The 20,728-nt window shown below is 40.4% G+C and overlaps 2 protein-coding genes and 1 pseudogene across 2 annotated transcripts; 1 reads left to right on the plus strand and 2 right to left on the minus strand.

Annotated features, from left to right (window-relative positions):
- Positions 1–1,414: 1,414 nt before the first annotated feature.
- Positions 1,415–2,851, minus strand: LOC115364999 (tripartite motif-containing protein 35-like). Its single transcript, XM_030059709.1, has one exon. It carries the CDS (start codon positions 2,849–2,851, stop codon positions 1,415–1,417), a length of 1,437 nt encoding a protein of 478 aa, XP_029915569.1.
- A 6,048-nt stretch (positions 2,852–8,899) lies between these two features.
- On the minus strand, positions 8,900–11,970 carry LOC115365489 (nuclear factor 7, brain-like). The gene is made up of 2 exons (XM_030060526.1): positions 11,783–11,970; positions 8,900–10,196 (listed from the first exon to the last, which is right to left on the minus strand). The coding sequence occupies exons 1-2, from the start codon at positions 11,968–11,970 to the stop codon at positions 8,936–8,938; spliced, it is 1,449 nt and encodes a 482-aa protein (XP_029916386.1). The 3' UTR covers positions 8,900–8,935.
- Positions 11,971–18,902: 6,932 nt separating this feature from the next.
- Positions 18,903–20,483, plus strand: LOC115365917 (UDP-glucuronosyltransferase 2C1 pseudogene; annotated as a pseudogene).
- The last annotated feature ends 245 nt before the right edge of the window (positions 20,484–20,728 follow it).

The raw sequence follows: 20,728 nt of genomic DNA on the forward strand, positions 1-20,728 counted from the left end.
CAGTTTACATTTTAATTGTATGATTAGAGCTGCACAGTTGTGGCTAAAATGATAATTCTCATAGTGTCTTAACCTCATGATCAGGTTTCTCTTGATGATTTGAGAAACAAAATGATTGTCCTTTTTGCCTCCTGTGTCAACACTTTGACTATTCTCAGCCACATTTAATTCAATCAAATGTTTCAGTCGCACCAAATAACCAGTGTATGAATTATCCTGACTAAAATCAGGACATTGCTCTGTGCTCTTACGTGCTACACATATTTCTCTAACTTCAAGAAAATATGCAATATTTTTACTCAACATGAGTTCTTGTTCACATTCTTCACTTGTATTTGGAATTGAATCTCACTTTGACTTAAAAAAAAAAAAAAAAAAAAAAAAAAAGAAATTTGTATATTTATTATTAAAACTTTTCCTACATTCAAAATAACAATGCACTGCACACACAACGAAGGAAGAGCATTTAATGAAAATCACAAAAAAAAACATTTATATCAATCACTGAACCTGATTATTGAACCTGAAGCAGATGAAAGTCATTAAATGTAGAAAACAATATGCATCAAAACATAGTCCAGTACACTGCAGCATTGCATTTTGAAACATTTTCCTAATATCACAGAAAAATGAGAATCACATTCACACAACAAAATAATTTTCCCTCATTTTTTTTTAAATGTTCACAGCATTATGCACATAATTATTTGTATGATCAGTAACATGATTTCTGCAACAAACTTTTCATCTTTGCTGTCATGAATCTCTCTCATGATGAAAATACACCAACTCATTAACACACACACACACACACACACACACACACACACACACACACACACACACACGCGCGCATGCACACACACACACACACACACAAGGCAAGTCAAGGCAATTTTATTTCTATAGCACATTTCATACTCAGAGCAATGTACTTTACATAAAAACAAGAAAAGTGAAAACAAACGACACACACACACACACATACACACCAGAGGGCGACACTCCTCCAGTTGTGCAAGATATCATCTTAACAATTTTTACCAATCAAGTTTTATAGCTAAAAACAAACAAACAAACAAATAAACAAACAAATAATCTCTTGAGATCCACTCCTTCAGGTTCTTGCACGCTGCACGTAAATGTCTCATTTCAAGTTGGACAGAGTGCTAGAGTCTTTTTGTAACTTTTGATCCTCACATCTACACACCAGTCTCATGAAAAGGTGTGTGAAGTGTCTTCTGAGTCACCATTTACACAAAGACTAAATTATTAAATCAAATAAAACCATATAGATACACACATTTGTTGCACAGAAATGACAGAGAATATAAAAAATAAATGTCCACCTGCTTGCTGTGGCTCCTCAAGTAAATACACACACACACACACACACACACATACTTCACTTACATCACTGTAAAGTAACTGAAGGCTCAGTTTGCAGAACTTTGATATCTTTCGTCTTTGCATCAGCAGCTTTTCCAACATGGAAATATGGGTAGAGTTTCTCAGTGAAAGTGTCTCTGTGAGTGTAGATGTGAGTTTTGTCCTCAGAGTCGTAGAAGGAAACCTCCCCCCTGTCATAGTCCAGCTGGACTCTGATCCTCTGGAGACTCTTCTTCACTGTGACCATCTTATTGAGCCCATCAGTGTATTTTCCACTGCGATGCAGTAAACACCAGATTCCATATTTTGGTGAGGCAGGTCCCTCCCCCTTCCTGTCCACTGACTCTTTAGCCAAACCCACAGTCCAGTAAGGAAGGTCTCCCACCTCCACCTCCCATCTGTGTTTCCCTGAGCTGAAGCCCTCAGAGCCCAGGACAGTGGAATACTTTGTGTTTCTCTCTGGGTTGTCAGGGAGTATTTGCACTGTGTCTCCACGTCTCACACTGGTCAGGTCATCAGACAGATAGAGCCAGGGACTTGCAGTGTTTGGGTCCAGGATGACGGGACTGAACTTGACCTTGTCCTTCATCTTCTCCCAGACTCTGAAGGACAGGTTGCCCAGGTGTTTGGCCACATCTATCAGCGCTCCTGAGACCAGTTGTGGATCCGGCTGTGAGCACTGGGCTCTGGCGCTGCTCTGACTGCTTTTATAACTGCTGAGGAACGGCACATTGTGTTTCTGCAGGTCTTTTTCAACAGCAGAGATGCTGTCTGACAGAGAGGAGATCTTCTCCTCAATCATCTTCATCTTTCTGGTGACAGTCTTCCTATTCTGCTCCTCTTCCTTCCTCAGAGCTGCCAGTCTGGCCTCCTCTTCCTCTTTCAGGAACTGGTGAAGCTTGTTGAACTCTGCTCTGATCTGCCTCTCTGTGGCCACCAGCTGCTTCTTGGAGTGTTCAACCACGTCTTTGTATGTTTCCTCAGTGTCTTCATACTTCTTCTTCTTGTCCTGTAGAGACTTCAAATCAGATTTCAGCTGCTCCTTCAGCTCACTGACTGCTTCTTCTATAGGAACCACCTTGTGACCGTGGTGGAGAGGGAACTCACAGACAGCACACACAGCTCTCTGTTCGTTCCTACAGAACCATTTAGGTTCTTCTTTATGTTCTCTACACACCACCTCCACTTCCTCCTCTACTTTTTCTGTCTCAGATGATGCAGCTTTCTGTCTCCCAGCAAAGGAGTCAGCCAGTTCCTTCAGTGTGAAGTTTACATCTAGAAAATCCTTTGAGTATTTTCTTTTACAAATGGGACAGTTTTTGTTTTTGGTTTGTTCCCAGAATTGTTTCAGGCAGCTGGAACAGAAGCTGTGGTGGCAGCTCAGAGACACAGGATCTCTGAAAGTCTCTGCACACACATGGCAGTTCAAATAACTTTCAACAAGAGCAGTTTTCTCAGCCATTTGTTTTGATATCCAGATGATCTTTCAGTAATGAGACTCACCAAATGACCTCCACTCCAACTTTCTGAATATAATCCTCCAAAAGTGTTTTTCAGTAAAGATTTCACACCCTGTAATGGCGTCTCTACTCTGTTCAACAACGTCAAAATCTACTTTCAATTTCACTCACCTCTGTCACGGATTAATCATTTCTGGTAGGAAGATGTCACATTTAATTTTTTTTTTTACCAGGAGATGGTGCTGTTTCTTTTGTATCTAACAAATTTGATCATTTTACACTTCCTTCTATCAGTTCACCTTCATGTTAAATAATTTCACAGGTAAAGGAACTTTCTCTAAAGATTAAAACAGAAAAAAGAAAAATCACTGATAGTTGTCTGTTCTTTCACAATTCAAACAATTGCTGCATCACAAAAATAATGGAAATACTTGAAATGATCCCAACTGTTTTTTTTTTTTTTTGTTTTTTTTTAAATTTAGGTGTTTGAACTTTTTAAAAAACGGTTGCTTTAAAAAAGCAACAACAAAAAACAAACAAACACACAAACAAACAAAGAAGCAGGAATTAAACTGAATTGACAAATTTTCTTGTTTTGATAAACATAGAAAAAAATCCAACAGGAAAATCATCCAGGTGACGTTAAGTAGCAATACATAAATAAGTAAATGACTAAACCTCCTTATGATTTTTCTTCCTTTTTATTATTTTTCATGAGTTTGTTTCTGATGTTCTTCCTCTCCTGCTCTTTGATTTGTGTTACCATCAAGTGTTATCAGCTTTCGATGATAGAACACCATGTCCTGGTGCCAGGGCTGTCAGGAATGGACAGATGGACTTTGCAGAGCTGAAAACTGATTTTTGGGGGGTTTGACTTGCAGTCAGCTCCACAGTCCTTTGTTTGTCCGCCATTGGCTGCCTTCAGAGTTGTCTCGCCCCTATTGGTCAGACCAAGACGGAAGACGGCAGGCAGTCGGCTGGTTTGGTGGTTAGTCCTCAGGTTTATATTTATTTGGACTATTTATTTATTTATTTTACTGTACATTTTTAATATGTTTTCCTTTTTTTGCTTTGTTTTCCTATTGTACAGTTCATGCACTTGTGCAGGTACTGTCTGTCTGTTCAAAGGGACATGGCTCTGTGGAAAAGATGAGCATTTTCAATGGGATAGTACACCCAATTTGCATCCTGCACGTGTTTTACTGTAACAACCGACCAACAAGGTGTGTTTTGTTTTTCTTTTCTGCTGCTTTTCTGTGGCAACTTGAGAGTAAAGTTGCTTTTGTCATAAGCATTTTAGTGTGTTTTGACTTCGTTTTTTTCCTCCCCTCAGGCCATGATTTTCAAACAGCTTTGGCTGAGGGGAAAATGTGTCTCTTAAAACTCATTTCAGACAGGTTTGTGTTTTGTGTGAACTATCCCTCCCATCAGAGGCTCTGTCACTGTGTTCCCAGTGACAGCTTTGGAAACCAAGGCTTTTCAAGGTGAACCACTGAGCTGTTGTATTGTACTCGTGTGTCATCCAGTGACCATGTTCATGCCTAGTTGACTCTGTTCTGATACTAAAGAGGTCAAAGGTCATCTGAAGGCGTTCATGCGTGATCGTGTTAACCAAACATGACCCCCCCGCCCCCCCTACAAGAAAGAAGAAAAAGCAGCGTGTACAGTACAAAGGTGTTGTTCTTCTGTTCTTCTTAGTGTGTTTACTAGCCTTGAAAATCAGTATAATAAGATTCACATATTTAAAATGAGGGAGCATACAGTATTACACAACTGCAACTAATTAGCATCGTAGCTGACATTTTCTTTGCATGACAGTCAACAGGACACTTCTTTTTTGTTGGTGTTTTCCTTTTCATTTGCTTTCTCATTTTCTACTGAATGCTGGTATACTAAACCTTTATCTATTTTCTCAGCTTTTAAGTGCATAGAACTATTTTTGTCTGGAGATGATATAATGAAGATGATTATGAGGATGATTCTAATAATGACTCTGGCACTGAGGAGGACTATAAGGATGATGGTGGTGATGGTGATGATGATGATGATTTAGCATGCTTTTCTATGGGGCTCTGTGTTGTCAGTGCAGAGCGGCTGCCTTTTGTACATAGCTAAGAGAAAACGAGGAGCACTTCCTGAGCAGAAGCAGCGAGGCTGACCTGAACTTGGCTTGGCCTGCATGTCACCTTGAGGACATGCCACCTGAGTTCACACATTAGCTGCAGCTGAAGGAATGAACCAGCCCCAGCAGGGGGCGCAGTCACACAGACTAAAGCACAAGTAGGACACAGATGGATGGCAGACTGATGTTTGGAAGGCAGCTGCACAACAACTTGATTTTTGCATCAAATCCAACAGCAAAACAATATTTTATCATTGGAAAATAAAAAAACAGCTTACATTTTAATTGTATGATTAGAGCTGCACAGTTGTGGCTAAAATGATAATTCTCGTAGTGTCTTAACCTCATGATCAGGTTTCTCTTGATGATTTGAGAAACAAAATGATTGTCCCTTTTGCCTCTTATGTCAACACTTTGACTATTCTCAGCCACATTTAATTCAATCAAATGTTTCATTTGCACCAAATAACCAGTGTATGAATTATCCTGACTAAAATCAGGATATCCTATCAGCTGTGCAGCCCTACATATAATGTGCAGCAGCTGTCCTTCTCTGGGCTCTTGAGGTCACTTCCAGCTCTGCTGCCTTCCAGCGGCGGAGCGAGTGTGTGGCCTCTGATCCTCTGCCATCTTCTTTCTCTGTCCAGTGACTACTACCAGTCGCACTGACAACACTGAGCTGCTTCTCTTCGTAGGCTGTCTTTCACTCTTTCTCCTAGTCCCTCTGTTTCCAGCCTTATTCAATCATTTCTCTGCAGTTGGCTCTTTCTAGTTTCCCTTGTCTTTTTGTCAGTTTGGGTTTCTTCTGTATAATAATATTAATCCTCTAGTTCTCCGCTTCTTGGATTATTCCTCTGTTCTCTTACGTGCTACACGTGTTTCTCTAACTTCAAGAAAATGTGTTAAGGTGTTATCAATAAAATGACAATTTAAATAGAAAACTGATTGTGTTTCTGTTTTTACACCTAGAAAAGACTGAAACATACCTCTGATTTTGACAGGCAGGAGTAACTGAGGACCTTAGTTCACTTTAAGATATTTGCATAATTAGTTTTATGCATGCAGGTAGGTAAGTAAAAAACACAGATGTTTTTGAGTTCAACACCATGTGAGGTCAGAGTGGATATTCAGGTCTATCCAACACACACACACACACACACACACACACACACACACACAAACCCATGCTGTCAATTAAAATATCACAAATGAAGTGAAGGTTAGATAAGAAATACAAACATGACGCAGTGATGGAGTTACACACATGCAGCTGCTCAGCCTTTATAAATGTTCTTGTTAGAGAAGTGAGAAATAGTTTCTGCTCCACACACACCAACATAAAGATGTGGCTGAAAGAGACTGAAACTTGGACTTTGGAGTGAACGTCTTAATAAACATGCCATCATGTTGTGATGGAGATGTTGCTGCCTGGGAATTGGAGGTTGTCTTCAGGCCAATGAGGAAACAAACCTGCAGCAACTGATCATTTGTACATGGAGGATAATTTGATTTTTCTTATATTTACATGTCATGCATTGTGTTTAAGTGCACCTTGAACAAAATTGGAGATTTTCGTACTGCTCAGTCTAAAAATAGTCTACCCTCTGTCCCAAGGTTTGGCAAAAAAAAAAAATCTGCAATAAAACAGTTACCTTTCTGAAATATAACTCAAGGTTTTCAGAATCATTTAGCCAAAAGAAATCAGCATAAATAGACCATCTTATCCAATGTCACCCAAAAGGCATTTGATCACATTGAGTGGCCTTGTAGGTTTGAGACACTGAAACAATTTGGGTTCAGGAGGAATTTTACAGCACCAGACGTCCCAGGCTGCTCCAGATGGAGCTGATACTGATGGCCACGTCAATGACAGCCAGGAGGCACTTGACTGAGTATCCTGATCCTCAATGATCAATGCTCCATGGGGAGGAGGGGGCCTGGCGACAGGAACCAAAGGGCTCTCTTTAGCAGGTTTGATGTGGGCCACATGGAACCTGGGGTGAATCCTCATGGGTCTGGGCAGTTTGAGCTGGACCGTAACTGGATTGATGACCCTGGAGACTGGGAAAGGACCCACCTGCCTGGGGATTCAATTTAAACTTAACATTTGTGGAGGTTAGGGCATGCAGTGGGACGGCAACAGAAGTGAAATTTCTGGTCAAACGGTTGTAAAAATGAGCAAACCCTAAAAAATGTCTGCTTCCTACCTGAGGGAGTCATGGGGCCACTCCAGGCAGCTGGAACAGAAGCTGTGGTGGCAGCTCAGAGACACAGGATCTGTGAAAGTCTCTGCACACACAACAGTTCAAATAACGAGAATAAGAGCAGTTTTCTAAGCCATTTGCTTTGAGTATCCATATTATCTGTCAGAAACAAGACTCACCAGATCACCTCCACTTCAGCTTTCTTTGCCTCTTGTGTCAACACTTTTACTATTCTCAGCCACATTTAATTCAATCAAATGTTTCATTTGCACCAAATAACCAGTATATGAATTATCCTGACTAAAATCAGGATATTGCTCTGTTCTCTTACGTGCTACACGTATTTCTCTAACATCATGAAAACATGCAATATTTTTACTCAACATGAGTTCTTGTTCACATCATTTACTTTTATTTGGAACAGAATCTCACTTTGACTTAAAAAAAAAAAAAAAAAAAGAGGAAATTTGTATATTTATTATTAAAAACTTTTTTACAGTTGAAATAACCAGGCAGTATACACATAATGCAAGAAGAGCATTTAATGAAAATAACAAAATAACCATTTATATCGATCACTGAACCTGAATCAAATGAAAATCATTAAATGTAGAAAACAATATGCATCAAGACATAGGCCAGTACACTGCAACATTGCATTTTGAAACTTTTTTCTAACATCACAAAAAAATGAGAATCACATTCAAACAACAAAATAAATTCCCCTCATTTTTTTTAAATGTTCACAACATTCTTTCATTCATTCATCTTCTAAACGACTTATCCTCACAAGGGTCGCAGGATGTTCACAACATTATGTACATAATTATTTGTATGATCAATAACAGAAACTTTTGTTCCTTGCTGTCATGATTCTCTCATGATGAAAATATACCAACTCATTGATTCATTTATGCACACACACACACACACACACACACACACACACACACACACACACACACACACACACACACCAGAGGGAGACACTCCTCCAGTTGTGCAAGATATCTCATTAACAGCTTTTACCAATCAAGTTGTATGCCATGTGATCATAGTTCAAAACAAACAAACAAACAAACAAATAATCTCTTGAGATCCACTCCTGCAGGTTCTTGCACGTTGCACGTACGTGTTGCACGTGTTGTTTATGCAGTTTCATCTACTTTTTTCACTGTTTTTCCTCTGCTTCATGTTGAGTGTCATTATTACAGCATGCAGGTACCATTTATACAAAAGTTACAAAAAGACTATTGTTCTTTTTATTTATTTTTAATAAAAATGTTGCACATAAATGTCTCATTACAAGTTCGACAGTATGCTGGAGTCTTTTTGTAATTTTGATCCACACGTCCCTCTCCTACACACCTGTCTCATGAAACAGGTGTGTGAAGTGTCTTCTGAGTCACCATTTACACAAAGACTGAATCATTAAATCAAATAAGAACACGTCTATACACACATTTGTTGCACATGGATGCTGTTTACATTGACATAAAATAAATGACAGAGAACAGAAAAAATAAATGTCCACCTGCTTGCTGTGGCTCCTCCAGTAAATGTGACTCTGCCCCTCCCTCTCCTCACCTGCTGACTTTTCTATATTCACTTACATCATTTCCTGCTCTGCTCTCTCTCTCTCTGTCTCTCTCTCTCTCTGTCTGTCTCTCTCTCTCTCTGTCTCTCTGTCTCTCTCTCTCTCTCTCTCTCTCTCTCTCACACACACACACACACACACACACACACACACCTCACTGACATCACTGTAAAATCACTGAAGGCTCAGTTTGCAGGACTTTGATATCTTTGGTCTTTGCGTCAGCAGCGTTTCCAACATAGAAATATGGGTAGAGTTTCTCAGTGAAAGTGTCTCTGTGAGTGTAGATGTGAGTTTTGTCCTCAGAATCGTAGAAGGAAACCTCCCCCCTGTCATAGTCCAGCTGGACTCTGATCCTCTGGAGACTCTTCTCTGTGACGGTCTCACCAAGCCCATTAGTGTATTTTCCATCACCGTGCCAGAGACACCAGATTCCATATTCTGGTGTGGGAAACCTCTCCCCCTTCCTGTTCACTGACTCTTTAGCCAAACCCACATTCCAGTGAGGAAGGTCTCCCACCTCCACCTCCCAGCTGTGTTTCCCTGAGCTGAAGCCCTCAGAGCCCAGGACATTGGCATACTTTGTGTTTCTCTCTGGGTTGTCAGGGAGTTTCTGCTTTGTGTCTCCATGTCTCACACTGGTCAGGTCATCAGACAGAGAGAGCCGTTGGTGTGCAGTGTTTGGGTCCAGGATGACGGGACTGAACTTGACCTTGTCCTTCATCTTCTCCCAGACTCTGAAGGACAGGTTGCCCAGGTGTTTGGCCACATCTATCAGCGCTCCTGAGACCAGTTGTGGATCCGGCTGTGAGCACTGGGCTCTGGTGCTGCTCTGACTGCTTTTATAACTGCTGAGGAACGGCACGTTGTGTTTCTGCAGGTCTTTTTCAACAGCAGAGATGCTGTCTGACAGAGAGGAGATCTTCTCCTCAATCATCTTCATCTCTCTGGTGACAGTCTTCCCCTTCTGCTCCTCTTCCTCCCTCAGAGCTGCCAGTCTGGCCTCCTCTTCCTCTTTCAGGAACTGGTGAAGCTTGTTGAACTCTGCTCTGATCTGCCTCTCTGTGGCCACCAGCTGCTTCTTGGAGTGTTGAACCACGTCTTTGTATGTTTCCTCAGCGTCTTTATACTTTTTCTTCTTTTCCTGTAGAGACTTCAAGTCAGATTTCAGCTGCTCCTTCAGTTCACTGACTGCTTCTTCTATAGGAACCACCTTGTGACCGTGGTGGAGAGGGAACTCACAGACAGTACACACAGCTCTCTGTTCGTTCATACAGAACCATTTAGGTTCTTCTTTATGTTCTCTACACACCACCTCCACTTCCTCCTCTTCTTTTTCTGTCTCAGATGATGCAGCTTTCTGTCTCCCAGCAAAGGAGTCAGCCAGTTCCTTCAGAGTAAAGTTCACATGTACAGTACAGCTTCTCATTCAATGCGTTTTCTTTATTTTCATGACTATTTACATTGTAGATTCTCACTGAAGGGATCAAAACTATGAATGAACACATGTGGAGTTATGTACTTAACAAAAAAAGGTGAAATAACTGAAAACATGATTTATATTCTAGTTTCTTTGAAATAGCCACCCTTTGCTCTGATTACTGCTTTGCACATTCTTGGCATTCTCTCGATGAGCTTCAAGAGGTAGTCACCTGAAATGGTTTTCCAACAGTCTTGAAGGAGTTCCCAGAGGTGTTTAGCACTTGTTGGCCCCTTTGCCTTCACTCTGCGGTCCAGCTCACCCCAAACCATCTTGATTGGGTTCAGGTCCAGTGACTGTGGAGGCCAGGTCATCTGCCGCAGCACTCCATCACTCTCCTTCTTGGTCAAATAGCCCTTACACAGCCTGGAGGTGTGTTTGGGGTCACTGTCCTGTTGAAAAATAAATGATCGTCCAACTAAACCGGATGGGATGGCATGTCGCTGCAGGATGCTGTGGTAGCTATGCTGGTTCAGTGTGCCTTCAATTTTGAATAAATCCCCAACAGTGTCACCAGCAAAACACCCCCACACCATCACACCTCCTCCTCCATGCTTCACAGTGGGAACCAGGCATGTGGAATCCATCCGTTCACCTTTTCTGCGTCTCACAAAGACACGGTGGTTGGAACCAAAGATCTCAAATTTGGACTCATCAGACCAAAGCACAGATTTCCACTGGTCTAATGTCCATTCCTTGTGTTTCTTGGCCCAAACAAATCTCTTCTGCTTGTTGCCTCTCCTTAGCAGTGGTTTCCTAGCAGCTATTTGACCATGAAGGCCTGATTGGCGCAGTCTCCTCTTAACAGTTGTTCTAGAGATGGGTCTGCTGCTAGAACTCTGTGTGGCATTTATCTGGTCTCTGATCTGAGCTGCTGTTAACTTGCGATTTCTGAGGCTGGTGACTCGGATGAACTTGTCCTCAGAAGCAGAGGTGACTCTTGGTCTTCCTTTCCTGGGTCGGTCCTCATGTGTGCCAGTTTCGTTGTAGCGCTTGATGGTTTTTGCGACTCCACTTGGGGACACATTTAAAGTTTTTGCAATTTTCCAGACTGACTGACCTTCATTTCTTAAAGTAATGATGGCCACTCGTTTTTCTTTAGTTAGCTGATTGGTTCTTGCCATAATATGAATTTTAACAGTTGTCCAGCTGTCGGCTGTGTAGTAACCTGACTTCTGCACAACACAACTGATGGTCCCAACCCCATTGATAAAGCAAGAAATTCCACTAATTAACCCTGATAAGGCACACCTGTGAAGTGAAAACCATTTCAGGTGACTACCTCTTGAAGCTCATGGAGAGAATGCCAAGAGTGTGCAAAGCAGTAATCAGAGCAAAGGGTGGCTATTTTGAAGAAACTAGAATATAAAACATGTTTTCAGTTATTTCACCTTTTTTTGTTAAGTACATAACTCCACATGTGTTCATTCATAGTTTTGATTCCTTCAGTGAGAATCTACAATGTAAATAGTCATGAAAATAAAGAAAACGCATTGAATGAGAAGGTGTGTCCAAACTTTTGGCCTGTACTGTATATTATCCTTTGAGGATTTTCTTTTACAAATGGGACAGTTTTTGTTTTTGCTTTGTTCCCAGAATTGTTTCAGGCAGCTGGAACAGAAGCTGTGATGGCAGCTCAGAGACACAGGATCTCTGAAAGTCTCTGCACACACATGGCAGTTCAAATAACTTTCAACAAGAGCAAATTTCTCAGCCATTTGCTTTGGGATCCAAATGATCTGTCAAGAACAAGACTCACCAAATCACCTCCACTTCAACTTTGTGAATATAATCCTCCAAATGTGTATTTTATGAAAGACTGTTCACTCTGTAATGGCGTCTCTGTTTCTTTCAGCAATGTCAACATTTGTTTTCAGTTTCACTTCTTCCTCTTTTTACGGGTTTTGATTAAAAAATGTTGCCATTTAATTTTGTTACCAGCAGGTGGTGCTGCTAGCCTGATACTTTTGTTAGTTCAACATCATTTTGCATGAAATAAATGTACCTTTTCTCACTGTTGCACCAGTAAGGATCACTTCTAGCCCAAATTAAAATTGAATGGGAGAATAATACAAAACCCATCCTGTTTCTGCTGATCCCTCAGGAAATTACCAGAAATATTATTTGAAGTGTTTTGAACTCTTGGCACAGCACAATTTTATGAAATATCAGAGTTTTTCTTTTTCTTTTTAAAGAGCACAGAGTTGATTTCATTTATTTGCACATTAAATGATCACACAGAACTTCACAGTGACACAGTGGAAATAGAATATGGTGTGTGATATAGTGTATACATTTCATTTTATACAGCCTAATCTAGTGTTTCCCTATATGAGCATAACAAGGAGCTGCTGGTGTGTCCATAGGTCTCTCTTGTGTCTTTTATACTGTGTAAATAAAAAATAATAATAATTTAAAAAAAAGTGCCTCCATTCATGAAAACACCCCGACCAAAAAAAGGAGAGGTTAGTGCTTTAGCACTATTTTTACAAACTCACTTACCCACTTACCCAAACTCACTTAGCCCAAAGTAAGCCTGTGTTTTATTTTTATTGTGAACCAGCTGTAAACATGCAAGAAAGTCTGACCATTCACAATCATTTTTTGCTGAATAAGCCTTTTGTATGCCATAGGTGCTTGAATCTGGTTGTACAATACATTTAAAAATCTCCAAAATGAATATTTTTGTGCAGTTTGAATTTGTTACCAGAAGGTGGCGCTGTTAGCATGATGCATCTCTGAGCTGAGCACGTTACCTTGTTTGTGTGTTAACTCGGTCACCAGTGAGGCTCATCTCAATGTACGACAAAAGAAGAAAAGTCAGAAAGATACAAACATGATTTTTTTTTTTTTTTCAACAATTTGTCAGGAGAAGAGCTGCACAGCTGTACCATTCCAGTCACCCTCAGGCTTGTTTGTGATTGTCTCTACATGTTCTCATTCATTTTTTTTTTTTTTTTACCCACTTTTTCCTGGTTCACACCCATCCCAGTGTGCAATGGGAATGTATATCTTAATCCAAAGTCTTTGTAACAGCCATTTAGATGTTCAATTCAATTCAGTTTTTATTCACAATTCACTTATTTGTGGATACTGTTGAAAACTGTGAATTTCCTTCGGGATGAATAAACTATCTATCTATCTATCTTAAACAGTACAAGTACAATCATAAAGGCAAGATATGTGCTATGGGACATCCTGAAAATATCTGAAGCTGCCTTGTACTTTTCTGTGACTATCAAATAAAAACCTGTCAGTTTAAGCATAGAAGGATAAAACAGCTTTGTGTAATTGGGACCTTTAAATTCTGTTCAATTACACTCTTAAAAGTGTTGGGTTATTTCTATAACCACATTGCTGGGTTGATTTTGCTGGGTCATAATTCTGGGTTATTTGGGAACTGTAAACACACTGATGGGTTGTTCATGCTGGGTCAAAGGGGTTATTGGGGCTTCAATTGCAGTTGAACACCTGCCTGGGTTATTTTTAACCCAGTGGTTGCTTTATTCATTTTCCTGCTTCTGAATCATTCTGGAACCATCTTTTTATCACCATCTTCAAACACACGGTATGTAAACATATATTTTATCACTATATTTTACCTATATTTATATTAGGAGAGACTGGGATCGATTCGACCATTTCAACTTACTGTGCTTGTCCATGCAAACTGTTAATAAAGAAATTTAATCAATCAATTAATAACTATTTTAGTAGCTATAAAGTGGCCTGAACTATAGCTTTGGTTTCGTGTGCAAAATTATTTGATCTACAAACTTCACTTCAGTGTAGCTGTTGGCTTGGGATTAAAATATAGAGCTATTGGCCCAGCATGCAGTTCGCGCGCGCGCACACACTCACTGGCAGTGGCAGGAGGAAGTGCGCGGTCTATGGCACATACACGGTTGCTGCTACACACTGTTGCGTTCGCTCGGCACACCGAAGAGATTTATTCATTTATGAAAGGTAAGTTTTAGGTTTATTTATTTAATACATTAATCTTTAAACTTAACAACCACGGAATTTTATTTTTAAGAGTGAGTGACCGAAGTCACCGAACCACATCATGTCAGCTTTCATTATTTAAGCCCGCCTAGACTTAAGTTATTTTAGTAAAGCCCGCCTGAAATATATGTCCATCTTGCAGCCTTCATCTGCATCGCAAGTGAAGAACGTTCATCAGATTTGGGACGACGGCAATCGTGAGTTTGCTTTTATTACCTTTATTACTGGTATTAAACTACTAAAGCTATGCTAAACTAGCCTAGCATTGTTTTAGCATCGATGCTAGCACAAGACCAGGTCGTATTCTATTCTTACTCCTCCCTCCCCCCGAGAGCGAGACCTTCCCAGACGTTAACGGCCGCTACCGCGCCCGATATAATATAAAAAATATTTTATGTAATATAAAAATACTTTTTATATGGACAAAATCTTGTTTGAATTAAAAAGCCAGGGCACCGGTCGGCACCAGGTGGGCGGGCCGGCCGCGCCGCGGCACCGGTCGGCTCCAGGTGGGTTAGGGTTAGGGTTAGCCCAGTCAGGTCTGCCAGATCTGACAGGTGAGCGCGCACACATACATATATGCCATATATACCTTTCATTATAAAATCAACTTTTGTTCATATGCCGCTGCAGCAGCACAACGGACAATGACACAGATAACATGGTTGATTATTGACTGCGCAATGCACTTGTTTTTGCGGTCGTGCCGCCCCACACGTGACATGAAAAAATGCCGCCCAAAAAAACTAAACTCCTTTATTCCAAGTGTTTAGTGTGAGGGGATACCAGTTAAAACATGATCATTTTGCGGGTCACAGCCTGAATTTTTTGGGAACCCCTGCTATACAGCCTGGATAAAATTACATTTTATTCAATAAAGCACATTATGCAGCTTTAACATATGAGAATATCAAGGTAGCTAAGGTTACAATAAATAAATAAATGTCAAGTCATTGCATTGTTAAATTCTAATCTAATAACTTATTTTCATTGTGATCCAGTATGCTTGTTTTGTTTGTGTCAAGCTGTTATGGTTTGTCTCCATCACTTTGGGATGGTGAAATAGAGGATATTTGGCAAGAAGCAATGAAATGCAATGACATAGTTGATGTGTTAAAAAATAACTGCATGGTTGATGTGTTAAAAAAATTGCAATAAATGCATTGTTTTATAACTGTTAAAAATATTAATAAATGCATTTTATATATACATTTATGGTGTGATTCATTGCATTATTATTATTATTTAACCCACCAATATAGTTAATTTCAATTACTAGCTTGGGTCAAATGGATAACCCAGTGTATAGATTATATATAACCCAGTGATGTAGTTATTTTAGCCCATTTATCAACTCTATTTCCACCTCACCTGCCTGTCCTCAGTTCACCCTACAGGCTGTCACTCCCTCTGCTGTGAGTAAGGCACTGCAGGCCATTGATTGTAGGTCAGCAATTGGTGAGGACAACCTAGAACCTTTCTTTTTAAAGCTCGCTGCCCCTTTTATTACAGAGCAGGTAACTTATCTTTTCAATCTTTCTATGTCTAGTGGTATTGTCCCTCTAGTTTGGAAATCTGCTCACATAATCCCACTGCATAAAGGTGGTGATAAAAATGATTTAAATAACTATAGACCGATTTCCAAACTGCCCTGCCTTGCTAAAATACTGGAATCTTTTGTAAATGAGCAGCTCAAATCATTCCTCTCAGAAAATTCTGTGTTGAGCCCAAATCAATCTGGCTTTAGAGCCCAACATAGTACCATCACTGCTACTACCATGGTTTTAAATGATATTATTTCTGATGTTGATAACAAGAAATACTGTGCGGCACTTTTTGTTGATCTTACAAAAGCGTTTGACACTGTTGATCATGCTCTGCTGCTTCAGAAATTATATGATATTGGTTTTGATTTGAATGCCTGTAATTGGTTTTGTGATTATTTGTCTCATAGACAACAATCTGTAATCCTGGGTAAAAATCGCTCTAAATTCCTGCCACTGGCAAAAGGGGTTCCTCAAGGTTCCATTCTGGGTCCAATTTTGTTTTCAATTTTTATTAATAATGTTACAACCTCTATAACAGGCTGTAATGCTCATCTCTATGCAGATGATACAGTCCTATACTGTTCTGCTGATACTGCTCAGTCTGCTGTTGAAACCCTTCAAATGGCTTTTAATGCACTTCAAGATGCTCTCTTCAGCTTGAAATTACTACTGAATCCAAACAAGACTAAATGTATGCTGTTCTCTCGTAGTGATGCTGATATCAACATACCACTGTGTATTGCGACCCTGGACGGTCATAACATTGAGAGGGTCTCAGAGTATAAATATCTTGGTATTTGGCTGGACCAAAAACTTTTAAGTTTAAGTTTCATATTGCCATGCTTGTTACCAAGCTTCGTCAGAAAATAGGGTATTTTTATAGAAATAGAGACAGCTTTCCTATGTCCTGCAGGAAGCGGGTAATTGAGGCAGTCTTCCTGTCAGTCCTGGATTACGGTGATGTTATTTATCGCCATGCATCTGCTTCCACCCTAAAATCATTAGATGCTGTTTATCACTCAGCCTTAAGATTTATTACTGGTGACAGTTATTTTGTCCATCATTGTGTTTTGTATGATAAACTTGGCTGGACTTCCCTGTCTGTCAGACAGAATAGGCACTGGCTTGTTTTCATTTATAAAGCCCTTATTGGAAGGCTTCCTCATTATCTGAGCTCTCTATTGAGGTGGTCCAGTAGGAATTACTCCACACGCTCTTCCAATTTTTTGTTGCTCCAAGTACCAAGTACGCACTGAACTTGGAAAAACTGCTTTTAGCTTCTGTGCAGCTCACAGCTGGAACATTTTGCAACGTGACCTGCAACTTAAAACATTTGTACACCTCGACCAGTTCAAATCCTTGATTGCTGATTATTTTACTCATAGTTGTAACTGCTTTTAATTTTGTCCCTGTTTTATTCTGTTTTATTTCCCTGTTTTATTCTCTTTTAATCCCTGTTTTATTCTCTTTTAATCCCTGTTTTATTGTGTTTTATTCCCTGTTTTATTCTCTTTTAATCCCTGTTTTATTCTATTTTTTGCTATTTTTATTGTAATTCCGTATTGTTTTTATGGTTGTTGTACATTCGGCATCATTGCAAATGAGGGCTTGCCCTCAATGATTCTCCGAATCCAAATAAAGGTTGAATGAATGAATTACCAGCTTGGGTCAAATGAACAACCCAGTGTAGGGTTTGTATTTAACCCAGTGATATAGTTATTTTAATTACTAGCTTGGGTCAAATGAACAACCCGGTGTAGGGTTTGTATTTAACCCAGTGATGTAGTTAATTCCAATCACTACATTGGGTCAAATGAACAACCCAGCACATGGGTTAAAATGATCCAACCCAGTGCATGGGTTAAAATAACCCAACGCGTGTTCTGTCCTATATTGACTCAGGCACTGGGTTATGGTTGGGTTATTTTTTTAACCCAGCAGTTTTTAGTGTGTAGTGTAAAACATATTTTGATTCAGTAGACATGTTAATTTTCAACCACAAATGAAAACATGTGAGGGGCACATCAGTTTCCTTTGAGCTATTAAAATACCACAAAGATCATAATTACAAAGAATGTGATTGAAGAGCTCAGGCTCAGGTCGACTGTCACCTCTGGTGGGAAAAGTCTGTTTCCCCAACTTGGCTGATTTATTGCCGTCTTATTTAATGGTACTATTGCTCAACCTTGGAAGCAAAGTTTGAAGTTACATGTGAGCTGAGTAAAGGTCAACACACCACATTTTCACAGCAGCACTGAAGCCTGCTACATATCTGCCGTTTCTCTCCGCTGTAAGTAGAAAAACACTTTTACAAAATATTTTCCAAATTTGAATGCGAGTGGATACACTATTCCACATTATTCTTTGACGTACTCAGGGTGATGTTTTTGGCTTTGGGTGTAATCTTTTATTGAAGTATTTGCAGGTTTTACTAAATTTTAAAATTAACAGATGTGCTTAGCAAAGGACCATCACATGTTCTCTACGTTCCAGGTTCAGCAATGTTAGATTGACAGAGACCGACTGAGGTCAGAACATTTTAACTCACAATAAATATTTCAGGGCAATATTCTCCAGATATCCTACATTTGTCTTTTTTTATTTAATACTACACCAGCACTTGGTTGGATGTGCACATAATTTCACACATTCACATGAATAGGTTTAGCTTGAATCTAAATCTCATATCCTATATACAGTAAGGTTACAAATGTGTAAATAAATAGAATTCATTTTAGAAGAAAAGGTTACTTAATATGGGACACATTTCCCAGATTTGAACAAATTGAACTGGGGAGGACGGAGTAATCAGTGAATACAGCTGCTGTAGTCTTTGGTTGGAATGAAAAATTGCAGATAAAGGAGAGTAAAGCACGCACATTCAAAAAGGTATCATCCAGGTGCAGGACAGAGGGACATTAAAAACTGGAGAAGAAAGTAGAATCTCAATAGGAGCTCATGGTCAGCGTGTAGATTACCCTTTTCCTCTAGTTTTGGAATGAAAATGGGTAAAGTTGGCCCCTCATAGCGCATGGCTTGACATCGCTGAATGAAGCAAGCATTGTGCTGTCATGTGTGATTCCAGGTTGGCCTGAGAGATGAACCCACTGAGACTGGTGACCCTGGCTGCGCTGCTCTGCTCTCTTCCCAGCACTGATGGAGGGAAAGTCCTTGTTTTCCCCGTGGATGGAAGCCACTGGGTCAACATGAGGGTCCTCACTGAAGAGCTCCACTCCAGAGGTCACAGCATCACCGTGATAAAACCAGCACAAAGTTTGTACATCAAAGAGATGCCCCATTACTACCAAACAGTCACTCTCAAGGCTGCCACTGCATCTGATGATGGCTTTAATCGATTTCTAACAACAATGCTGCAACTCAGGCTAGAGTCCCACACTTCTTGGAGGGCCGTCCTCAGAACAGGAGAGGTGATTTTAAAAGCCATGTATGAATGGCACAAAATTGTTGCTGAGACAGTGAAAGAAATATTTGAAGATGCTAAGCTGATGCAGTCCCTCCAAGAGGCCAAGTACGATGTTGTTCTGACAGACCCCTGCTTCGGTGGAGGGGTACTTCTGGCTCATCGATTGGGTCTGCCTCTGGTCCTCAATGTAAGATGGATTATTCCGGGAGATGGACATTTTGCAGTTGCTCCCTCACCACTCTCATATGTTCCAGTGGCAGGGGCCTTACTGACTGACAAGATGACTTTTTTTCAAAGGGTAAAGAATGTCTTTATTTTCTTAATGGCACTTCATCATCAGGCCTCCCTGGTAGGTCCTCACTACACGCCCATTGTCCAACATTACTTCGGTCCCAATGTCGATTATATGGAGCTTCTTCAGGCATCAGATATTTGGCTGATGAGAAATGATTTTACCTTCGAGTTCCCCCGTCCCTCAATGCCCAACATCATCTATATTGGCGGTTTTCAGTGCAAGCCCTCCAAGCGCCTTTCCAAAGATCTTGAGGACTTTGTTCAGAGCTCTGGAGAGCATGGTGTTATCATTATGACCTTGGGGACCTTGGTGGGAAATCTCCCTGAGGATATAACAGAAGGTATTGCTGCTGCTTTTGCCCAGTTACCTCAGAAGGTCATCTGGAGGCACACTGGAAAGAGACCATCCACCCTGGGCAACAACACCTTGCTGCTGGACTGGCTGCCCCAAAATGACCTCTTGGGACACCCAAAGACCAGAGTCTTTGTGGCCCATGGAGGCACCAACGGAGTTCAGGAGGCCATCTACCATGGAGTTCCCATTCTTGGCCTTCCTCTGATGTTTGACCAGGATGATAACCTCTTTAGGATGGAAGCAAAAGGTGTTGCAAAAGTGCTGGATCTTGCCACGGTAAACAAAGACAGCTTCTTGGAGGCAGTGAAGGCAGTGCTTTATGAGCGGTCCTACAGGGAGAACATGCAGATGCTCTCCAGGCTGCACAGAGACCAGCCCATGAAGCCTCTGGACCGCGCCATGTTCTGGATCGAATTTGTCATGAGACACAAAGGAGCTGCTCACTTGAGGACTGATTCTTACAAAATGTCCTGGATTCAATACCACTCGATTGATGTTGTCGCATTTTTGCTATCATGTTTCATGCTGATGGCACTGATCTGCTTTTTAGCAGTGAAAATGCTGTGGCGTAAAGTTTTTGGCAGGAAGAAGGGGAAAACAGACTAATTTACAAGTGTAACTCCTCAACTACAAGAAAGAAAGAAAGACGTCCTGGATTAATTACCTCTCTACTGCCTCAGTTTTTGCTCATTTTTTTGTTGATTTCAATGATTTGCATTTAATCATTGCTGTGCTTGATGTGTTTCCCAAGATGAATGTGAGAGGGCAGTGATTTTTGTTTTCATTTTTTCATAGCAATCTGAGACATAATCTACCTTCCTGTATTTAAATAGCCATGATGATCAATCAGA

This window comes from Myripristis murdjan, chromosome 9 (genome assembly GCF_902150065.1).
Source record: "Myripristis murdjan chromosome 9, fMyrMur1.1, whole genome shotgun sequence".
NCBI lineage: Eukaryota > Metazoa > Chordata > Actinopteri > Holocentriformes > Holocentridae > Myripristis > Myripristis murdjan.

Coding starts and splice junctions, on each gene's coding strand:
- LOC115364999 (XM_030059709.1), bottom strand. CDS start 2,851: ATGGCTGAGAAAACTGCTCTTGTTGAAAGTTATTTGAACTGCCATGTG.
- LOC115365489 (XM_030060526.1), bottom strand. CDS start 11,970: ATGGCTGAGAAATTTGCTCTTGTTGAAAGTTATTTGAACTGCCATGTG. Junction 10,197..11,782: donor TCCTCAAAGGATAATATACA/GTACAGGCCAAA, acceptor GCATTGAATGAG/AAGCTGTACTGTACATGTGA.